Source organism: Diospyros lotus, chromosome 2 (assembly GCF_014633365.1).
Source record: "Diospyros lotus cultivar Yz01 chromosome 2, ASM1463336v1, whole genome shotgun sequence".
NCBI classification, from domain to species: Eukaryota; Viridiplantae; Streptophyta; class Magnoliopsida; order Ericales; family Ebenaceae; genus Diospyros; species Diospyros lotus.
In genome coordinates, this window is record NC_068339.1 from 7,367,136 (window position 1) to 7,377,979 (window position 10,844).

General features: G+C 32.5%; 1 protein-coding gene across 1 annotated transcript; it reads left to right on the forward strand.

Moving 5' to 3' along the window:
* Positions 1–1,389: 1,389 nt before the first annotated feature.
* Positions 1,390–3,082, forward strand: LOC127794186 (auxin-responsive protein IAA29-like). The gene is made up of 4 exons (XM_052325117.1): positions 1,390–1,863; positions 2,102–2,370; positions 2,448–2,532; positions 2,801–3,082. The coding sequence occupies exons 1-4, from the start codon at positions 1,541–1,543 to the stop codon at positions 2,850–2,852; spliced, it is 729 nt and encodes a 242-aa protein (XP_052181077.1). The 5' UTR covers positions 1,390–1,540; the 3' UTR covers positions 2,853–3,082.
* Positions 3,083–10,844: the final 7,762 nt, after the last annotated feature.

A 10,844-nucleotide genomic window follows, 5' to 3' on the forward strand; every position in this document is an offset into this window, starting at 1 on the left:
TAAAAAAAATATTGATATATTGGACGAAAGTGAGGCGTCCACTGAATTAATTAAGAGGTAAAAGGACAATTTTGTCCATACATCACAGCTCAGACGAATAGCAAAAAGGCAAACAATAACAAATAGAAAAATTCTACTTGCTGTCGTATTTTGCTTGTCACAATCATATTTTAATATGATTAAAATAATTTGAGTAAAAATCTATTTTTGCCCTTTACATCCTCTTCTCCTTTCATCGCTCATCCTCTTCTCTTCTTCATTCATCATTGTTATCGATTTATTTTCTTAACAATGGTCATAAAAATTGTCAATCATTAAAAAAAAAAGAGAGAAGATCAACGACCCCATCCTCACAGCCACCCATCATCGCAAAGCTCTCATCAACAATCCCGAGAAATGCAGTTGCCCATCCTCGCACTACCAGCTACTGCATTCCTTGTAACTGCTCATCGTCACAAAGCTTACATTGACGAGTGCGACAAACACGACATCCATCATTGCACTCGAATCCTAGGGTTTTGGGGCTATAAAAGCACTGGACAACTCATCATCGCACCTCGAACGTTGGGGTTTAAGGAGTTTTGCGTTCTTCACAACTACGAGTGCGATAATAGGGACGTCGATCTCCTTCCTTCCTTGAACTTTGTCGTTCATCGTTGTTATGACCGTCAATCTTCTTTTCTCCTTCTTTCTTGACGACAAATAGTCTTTATGATTGTTATTAAGAAAGCAAGTCGATAGTGATAATGAATAAAGAAAATGACGAGACGACTAGTGATTAGAGAAGAAAAGGCTACATAGGGTAAAAAATGTTTTTTTTTTTAAAAAAATATTTTAATTATATTAAAACATACTTGTGAAGAGTAAAATATTAACATGCAAATAGAATTTTCCAAACAAATAAGGGTAAGAATGTGCTGTATGTATAAGATTTTTTTTTTTTAAATAAATGTATGAAGATAAACCTTTTCTGGAGACTCGGTACAATTGACGTGAAAGATTAAATTGCAGAGCGGTGTGCAAAAGGAGCCTTCTTCCCACATGGATGGATAGTTACCCTTTCTTTTTTCTTTTTTGTGATAAAATTATATCTCACTATTATTATTATATCATTATAATGAGGTGTTTTAAGGGGGGAAAAAATTCATAATTAGAGAAGCGTACGTCAGACGCCGCAGACGCGGTAATTGAGTGCAAGGATTAAGGAGAGAGAGTGGGGAGCGTGAATTAAAGGAGGAGTAATCAGCCGACTAAGGGAACAAGTGGGACAAGCTGGTCCGCTGAAAGCCTGGCACTCTCTCATCAAAATCCGGTACGCCCCAACCATCCGAACACACACTCTCCTTCTTGTCCCCTTCCCACGTCCCTGCTCTAGGCTCTATCTCTATATATACCAAAGGCTTCGGACAACATGCCCAGATCCCTTAATCCCTACGCACGCCTCTACAATCTCTCTCTCTCTCTTCCCCAATTAAGCTGGGAATTAACTCTTGTATTGTTGCTGTTGTGTTGTTGAATCAATTCTAGCTAGCTAGCTAGCATGGAGCTGCAACTGGGACTCGCACTTTCAACTAACTATCCCGCAAAGAGATTCGACCTCAATGCCTACGCGTTTAATGAGTCGAGCGAGCCTCGACACAGTCCTTGTTTGTCCAGTGAGAGCAGCACCGACTCCTTGCTTTTCTTGAAGAAGACGAAGAATAAGAAGAAGAAACGCTGTTTTCAGCAAGCCTTTGATGAGCAGCAGCAGGAGGAAGTGGATGCCATTCCCCCCACTTTGCCTCTCTTTTGGATCAATACCAACCAGCCCAATGAAGAAGACGATCCTGGCGAGCTTGACAACAACGATTCCTCCATTCCCAAGTACTCTTATCTATCTATCTATCTTAAAATATTTTTTAAGTTTCTGCGTGGATAGGGACGTTTAATCCTGTCATTTATCATTTATAATAGCTTTGAATCGAAATCTACCTGAATCTGAAATGATATGATTAGAATCCCTACTTTATATTGAGTTGGAAAATATTACTTTACATTAATTGCGCTGTACATACGAAATTGAATGACAATTGAATTGACTGAAATATTGATGCAATTGAAGCAATGGAGACGAAGAAGGCGTTGTAGGGTGGCCACCGATCAAGGCCTGGAGGAGGAAGTTTTGCCACCGGAATCGCAGCGGCCGCCCTGCCGGGAACGAAGCATTCATGGTGGTAAACGTCCATGGAGGCGGCGGCGGCGGCGGAGGATTCATGTCCAGGTACGTGAAGGTGAAGATGGAGGGAGTGGGAATCGCAAGAAAGGTGGACGTTCGACGCCATGATTCCTATGAAATGCTCATGGATACCTTGGTGGCCATGTTTGGGAGAGGTAACAGGCTATATCGTCTTAATTATTCCAATTTGGTCCTTCCTGAATCCTGATTGTTGTTTGGAAATTGGTCACAGGTCAGGAAAATAGGAATAATGCTTACAAACTCATTTACCAGGACAGGGAAGGCCACTGGCTGCACGCCGGAGATGTACCTTGGAGGTTAATTGGAAAATAATTTATCATTTGTTGTTCAGTAACAAAAAATCACTTCTTATAAAATTTTAAAAAAAAAAAAAAGAACTATTTAATTTACAATAATCACTACTTTCAAATAATAATGATTTAACATTAATCAGATCATTACCAAAATACGCCCAGGCTGAAATGGTGGGCTTTTTTTATTTAATAATTTAAAATATGTGTTGGATGATCCAATCCAAGCATTCATATATAAATAACAAATATTGTTATGGTGATGGTTGTGCAGTTGCTTCATCGGGTGCGTGCAACGCCTAAAACTAGAACGGAGGAAGCGCTGAAGATCTATGCACAGACGCCACGCCACGCCACGCCATGCATGCAGACTTATATAATTTGGACGCCTAGCTAGCTATATATCTCTGTTGGAATCTAGCTTAAAAGATTTATTTATAGATTACACCTTTTGTGTTGTGTATGTAGAGAAAGTACGTAGTACGAGTTAACATTTGTTTCAGAAGAAATTAGAGCATCTTAATTAGCCTAATCAAGGTTTTTCTAATTTTCCAGACACGGTCCTCCCCCACTCCCAGTGTGGAATTCTTTATAATATTCATGGGACAAACTTTACGATTACGCACTTTGTTAAAGAAAATCGTGTATAAATTGGGAGAAATTGTTTAATATATTCCTATGAATATACAAGTATATGAATGCTAAAATTTAATTATGTCAAATACAAAAACTTTACAAGTTCTAACTATCTAATCTAGGGTTATATAGTACAATTTTACAAGGTTGGGGGCACTTGTTTTGTTATTTGAATTGAAACTTTATCTATTTATTTAATTTTTACAAACATAGTCAAGAAGACGCCACATTTTTCATTAGCAAAATTTGGACTTAAAAGAGTGAATTAGGTTAGGCAGTGACTAATAGATATGAAATTATAAATTTAAATATCCTTGCATTTTTGTGCGGTTGACATTTACAATTTTAAATCTGTTGAAAAAATTGAGTTTTTTTTTTTTTAATTTAACTTCATCGTAAATAGTATTGTATAAATAAATAGTACCCGTATATGTGAATAGTTCTTGAATAATTGTACAAAAAAATTGCACTAGAAAAATTTTAAGAAAAATTGGAAGGGATACAAGCGATCTCACTTAAAATTCACTTAATAACATAATATATCATTAATGCCACTACAAATATACTTGACAAAAATGATTGAATATAGTAATAAATAGAACATCAGAAGTTAACGAGATTCGGCTAATTTAGCCTACGTCTTCAAACATCACAAAAAAATGCTTCACTAATTTCTAAAATGAGAAACACAAATGAGATAAAAAAAAAATACAATTTAAGATGATTTAGATAAGATGGGAAGGGCTCCTTTTATAATAAAAGGAAATCCTCCCAAACCCACAGCCAATGATGTGAGATTTGGGAGAGTCTCAACAAAATTGAATCATTATTATATTAACAAAAATTAGATAGAGCAAAATCTAGATAATTGAAGTTTTTTTTTTTATTTTGAACAGGCCCACTTTTAAAATTGTTTGTGAGAGTGTAATTCGGGCCTTCCAGTTTGGTTTGTAACCGAAATTGGGTCAAAAATGGGGCAACGCTTGGTTGGAGCAGATCCATTTCAATATAAGCAGCCCAATTCAGACATGGGTGCCATTGGGTTTATGGATTGGGTCTCTTGGTTCATTTCATTTTCCTAAAGCCCAAAGGCTGTATTGTATTGATTAGGTCTAAATTGCCCACTCAGTTGGGTTGAACAAAGAAATCGTTGGGGATGCTTTCTACTTCCAGCAGCAGCAGCAGCAGCAGCAGATGGAATATCTCAATCAAAGCTTCTTGGATTTTGTCTCTATTTTCTTCTATATATACATATATATATATATAACCAACATACTACGTGACTCTACAAAGTTACAATCATAAGGTATGAATAACCGAAAAATATATGTCCCTAATCTAATTATCAGATGGTCTTTCTGGGCACAGCCTCTGAAAATTTCTTTCTCTGTGATTTTGGGTCGTGATTTGCAAATGATAACAGTGAATGAGTATTGCTGCTGATCATAGTCAAGTCTTTTAAGTATATTTTTTCAAACGTAAAAGAACAACCAAACATAATTTTCTGTCTTCTTGTGTGTTCCAATATTAGGTTTCTGCAAATGGTAACCTTGGAGGGCAAAGTGGGTATTTAATCACTCCATTCCTGTAGTTTGCCCTTTGTTAATAATAATCACAAAAGTAAGCTCCAATTTATTTTTCTCAATGAAAACAACTTGCGAAGCAGATGGTTCTAAAATAGAAATTAACCTAAAGAAAATCATAGTCTTATCATTTTTGTTCTAAAATTACAAGAAACCGGCAATTCTATTATTTACATATATAAAGTTCTTAATTAAAGGTTATATTGGACCTGATTTCTTATTTTATTTATTTATTTTATTATCATTACTCTTATTATTAGAGAAATTGAAGATTCTAATAACCAGAACTTTTAGGAATACCATTTTCTATCTTTGTTCCTGCATTTTATCTTTATCATCCTTATATGCAACAGATACTTATATCCAATACTCACTATTTCATTCATTTATATAAAAGTTTGGGTTAATTAAATAAAACACACTAATCTTTTCTTGTGTTTTTAATTTTAGAATAATCTTTTTATTTTGTTAATTTTAGTATTCAACTTTAAACTATTATTAATACGGTTAGATTTCAATCGTTAACTGCTTATGTGATAAATATTCATTCACATTATTATCACATCAATCTCATTTTTTCTCTCTCTTTATACTAAAAACGACAACTATAGCTGAATGTATGGATTTATATATGAATATTCTTTAACTTTTTGTTCTTTTTTTTTTTTTTTACACGTGCCAAAAAAATGATAGTCGTGGCCCAACTAATGGGTTTGGCCAGACTTCCATTTTTCCACAAATGCAAAAGAAAGGTAGAAAATAAGACAAAAACTACAAGGAAAAAAAGAAAAGAAAAAGGAGAAGTAGAGCCAAGTATGGCCAAACTAATGTGTTTGTCCATGGCTACCCTCTTCCGAGAGACAGAGATCAAGAAGGGGGGTAGCATATATAGCATGGCAATCATATGGATAAATATTTGCCACTTTAGCTTGTCATTTTAACAGTTAAAGGTAAAGAAGCAACAGTGTAAACAATAGTCTAAAATTAAAATTAAGTGTAAAGATGAACATTATAATTAAAAAGAATTTATTTTATATTTTTTTATTTTAATTTACTATTAAACATTTTTAAGAAATAAGGCAAATAAAAAATTGACAGGTAAAGGAATAATTTGAATGTTCAAAAATAAAATTTAAAACTAAAAATTAAAACATAATAGAAAATAAATAAATCATCGAGAGAATAATTAATTTTATGCTTATAAACAAACAAAAAAAAAATCTATCAAATAAAATAAAAATCAATTTAAAAATATGTAGGAACAGAATATCCTTCCTAATGTAATGTTTCTTTCATCCCTTTTTCTATTGTCCACTCATTTACTACCTTTTCATCTTTATCTTTTATAAATTTCACTTTAATCTTCTTTATCTTTCTCTTACTTTATCTAACTTTATATACATATATACTGTGTTCTGTGAATTATATAATTTTAAGTATCAAAGAGTCCCCCAAATACAATTCAATTTGATGACTTTATTTGATAGTTATAATTAGCTTGACCATGACTTGTCACATAACACAAGACACAATTAAAATTTCCACCAATTGAATTCCGTCAACACTTTTCTGGTTTATATCATGTTATATTTACTACTTAGTCTTTAACTATTTATTATTTTTCTATGCCTCCTCACCTATAATCATTGACTTTTATATCCATATTCAATACCCTAGCCAGCCACACACACACACACACAAAGAAGGAACAGAGAAATAAATATTTAATAATAATTTATATATATACAATGATGAGAAAATATTTGATCTTATGGTAAATCCCTATACCTATAATACTTTAAATTTAATCTAAAACCCAATGAGATGAGGTTTGAAGAATTAAGTTTGCTCGAAAACTTGATCCGAACTTATTTAAGGAAGAGGTAAAAAGAAGGGTCCAGGCTCAAATGACTAGCTCACTTAATCCATGCAAATGATCAAATCTAATTATTTATGTAGTATCATTCTAACTTATACTAACCTTTCAATTAGCTTATATAGAGGTTTGGTCTCTTAATAGTAATGTATGAAATTTATTATATTGTTGTTGTGTCATAATAACCGATTTGAGTGTCAAAATACTTATTGGAAAACTAGGCACCCTCGGTCTTCATTTGGGAAGTAGTCGAGAGTTGATAATTTGCTCCCACATTAATACCTCGTGCAAGTTTTTTGATCTACTTGTAGAGAGGTTTTATAAATTAACGATTATTAATTCTACATGATTATTTTAGTAAGTATTTCGGGATTGGCTGCATAATAGTAAATTTTGGATGACTAAAGCTAACATAATCCTTAGGGCTTTTATTACTTTATTGTTTGTAGTTGGTACTCGTTTTTTAGGTTAGGGGTATTCGTCGTCTTGTTAATTATTTTTTGGCATTTGCTTGTGACCGTTATATATTCCTGTTTTGTGATTTTTTTTATTTTTTTTTAATCCTCGGTGCTAAGAATTTCTTTAGTTGTTTGGTAGTTTTGCCTCTTTGTTTTGTTGTGAGGCCAATGATATATTTCGGTTAAAGTTGTAAAGTATTTTATGATTTTTTCATTTAATACAATTCTTATTTACACATACAAAAAAAAAAAAAAAGAAAGAAGAGTTAGGTTCTACTTTTCTTTTGTAGGAAAAATCAATCCAAATAGACTGGTAGTAGAAAGTTATTAGAATTAGTAGCAAAAAAGTCATAATTATTACTCAAATTAAGTAATAATAAGCCCCAAAACCCTCGGCACACCTAAATAAAGTATATAAAGAAGGATTTTAACGTACAGAGCTCTGATTGACAGCTTGTTTAATGGATTGGCATGAAAATGCTGTAGAAGAATGAATAGAATAGAGTCGTTGGTAAGATGGGTGACAACACAAATTTGAAGTTTAAAAGAAAGAAATAGATAAAGATGAATGAAATGGGGAGGGAAGAAGTGATGAAGATGAAGCAACACAAGCCACGAGCCACAGGGCCAACACAAGCCACGAGCCACAGGGCGGGGGGGGGGGGGGGGGGCCTCAGGCGAATCCTTTCCTTTCCTTGCCTTTGCTTTAGATGATGATGATGATGAAAATGTCTTTTGGCAATTCCCGCCAATTATCACCGCCTTCTTCCCCAATCACTTACATTACATCTGTGAATTGTCCACCAACAATGAATCATCATTCATGATCATATATGCTCGCCTCTTCAATATTTTCTCCAACGATCAACAATGAATGCTATTTGGTGTGTCCTCTCCCTCCCTCCCTCCCAATGGTAGTAAGTCTAATAAAATGTTTTTATCTTATTTAATTCTTTTATTTAGCTTGATGGGTCAACCAACGAAGGATAGGATACACACACACATATATATATCATATATGATGAGTGAAATTTACATTATATTAGCCCATCTTAATCTTCATTTCTTTGTTTTTTTAACAAATCTTAATCACCATTTTCATAGTCAAAGCAATAGGGTGGGTGCTTCATTAAATAAGCACAAAAGCCATGTAATGACAAATTATCTACCTCAACTCTCTATCTATTATTGGCACTTCTTTTTACCATTAATGTTTATATCGCTTAGTGTTTTTTATTTTATTTTATTATTATTTCCGACTAAGTGAATAGGGAGTTGGCTTTAAATTCAAGTAAGTGTGATGATAATATATAGCTATATGACTTTAAAATAATACGAATTTGTTGGATTTCAGTTTAGAGTAATTGGATTTGCGTTAAAATAAGTTAATATGAAATTTAATTGTGTTAAACTCATGTTAAAAATATTAAATAATTAAAATAGTATTATAGGATAATTAATAATTTGACTGATAATACCATTAGTCTCTTTATTGAAATTTATAAACTTTATAACATGTGATTAAAAATCAAACTCACAACCCGTCGACTTTCAGAATCAATCGACCATGATTCGTATGTCCGCAGTGAGAAGAGTAGCTCAAATACAAAGAGGAAGAACATATAGAGAAAAAGACAAATGGTACGCAAAGAAATTTTTACGTGGTTAAGCCAGGATGATACTTACTTTATGACTGTTCTCTGGATATTTCGACAGAATAACAGTATATCATTTTTGTTCTCCATTTATAATAATATTTTGATCCCTATTTATAGTGAGGGGTGTCTACAATTGTATAAAATGCCAAAGTAAAAGATGACATTATGGAGACAAGACATCCTTATCAATTCCATAAAATTGGGAGTGAGTTCCGTATTATCAGGGATCTGGTTTACTTTAGATAAAGTAAGTGGGTCCATGTTTTTGGTTGTTCCGCAACTTTGTTGTTATGCAAGTTGAAGAATTAGGCCAGCGAACTAGAAGTATTGTTAGGAGCTCACTTGTTCCGTGGCATGAATTTGGGTTTCAGGGCTGTGCGACCTTGTTCTGGCGAACTTGGCTTTGGGCTTATTAAATTTTTAGGACTAGGTCAATCTGCTGGATCATGTTCAACCCATAAGACATGATGCCAGAAATACCATAACACAAGTTACTTAAGATTTGATTAATTGCCACTAAATAATTAACTCAACTCAATATTACCTTATTAGGGAATAAAATATTAAGAAAATCATATTCTGCTTTCCATTACTTAAATCAGTCTCCGATCATCTTTAAGACTGACTTTTCCACCCGTCTCCAAACTTTACCCGACTATATATAAATAAGAGTGAGCATGAAGCCCAAACCACAATTTATACAATTTTTTATTTCAGGAAAAAAAATACAACAAAATGAAGTGGTGGGCACGTGCCACACTATTAGTAGTTGCTGGGGTCGTAGGCATTCATGGTAGGCTAGCTTGCACTAGATCAGCACCTCCCTTGAAAAGTACAAAAGTTTGTATAGAGACGTTAAAAATATGTCCAGCGTCACACCGACTTGACATGTGCCTGTTGAGAGGACGCGAGAAATTCAGAATGAGACGATACGATAAGCTCCTCTGATTACGATATATTGTATGAGAATTGAGATATTATTCCACTCTCGAAATAACCAAATCTCTTCCCTCTCTACTTTACCCATTTAATACGACACAGTCACACCGCACGACTTATTTAATAAACCACGAGACAGAGAGCCCCGCTCCCTTCAACCAATTACTCGGTTAATTATTACGTACATATCACAATAATTATGTGAACTTATAAAATAAAGTTATTATTATTATTATTCTTTTAGATAAATTACCAAAAAAAAAAAAAAAAAACTTGGCTTCCATCCACCTTACTTTTAAGGTAAATTTCGAGTTTTTTTTTTATAATTTACTTTATTATTTTTACTTCCTGTAATAATTATTTTGTTACTAATGGAGTCGTGTAATTTTTTTTTAATTTAATACTATAGGGTTGGTCCGTATTGTATATATATAATAAAAAATAAATAAAAGTAACTTTTAATGAGTATTGGCCTTTATTTTTTAAATAACTCATAATTGATGAAAAGTTTAAAGAAAATTGTAAGGTTTTTATTTTCTATCATATATCAACCGTATTTTGAAAATTAAATTAAATAATAAAGTAAAAAAAATAGATAAATAAGTGAGATGTAACTATTGCAACCACACCCAAAATGATAGGAGCGGTCATTGGAATTTTTCAAAAGGGTAAATTACTCAAAATGATAAACTTTTGCTTTTCTTTCAATTTTATAACTTTCAAAATTTTCAATTGTATATTGAGTTTCAATTTTAATAATATACTAAATTTTGTATTTTGTTTCAATCTGTAACATTTTATATATGAATTATATATGTGCATCTCTATATTTAACGATAAAATAAAAAATTATATTATTATAAAATTAAAACTAAATAAAATACGGTACGCTGTTATAAAATTGAAATAAATAAAAATGTCAAAAAAAATTTCTTTCAATAATTTATCCTTTTCAAAATAGATGGAAAATTTCTGAATTTTACAAACCTGGCGGGGTGGTAGTGTAATTGATCCTAAACCCAAAGTGAAATTTATTTTATACCAACCGCTTGGCTCTAATAATATCTATAAAGATTTTCATAAAATGGGTAAAACAGTAAAATCAAGACAAATTTTGATTTTTTGAAAAATTTAAGTGAAGTATTATTCTTGTTTTAATTTTAAAAAC

Coding starts and splice junctions, on each gene's coding strand:
- LOC127794186 (XM_052325117.1), top strand. CDS start 1,541: ATGGAGCTGCAACTGGGACTCGCACTTTCAACTAACTATCCCGCAAAG. Junction 1,864..2,101: donor AACGATTCCTCCATTCCCAA/GTACTCTTATCT, acceptor ATGCAATTGAAG/CAATGGAGACGAAGAAGGCG. Junction 2,371..2,447: donor GGTGGCCATGTTTGGGAGAG/GTAACAGGCTAT, acceptor AATTGGTCACAG/GTCAGGAAAATAGGAATAAT.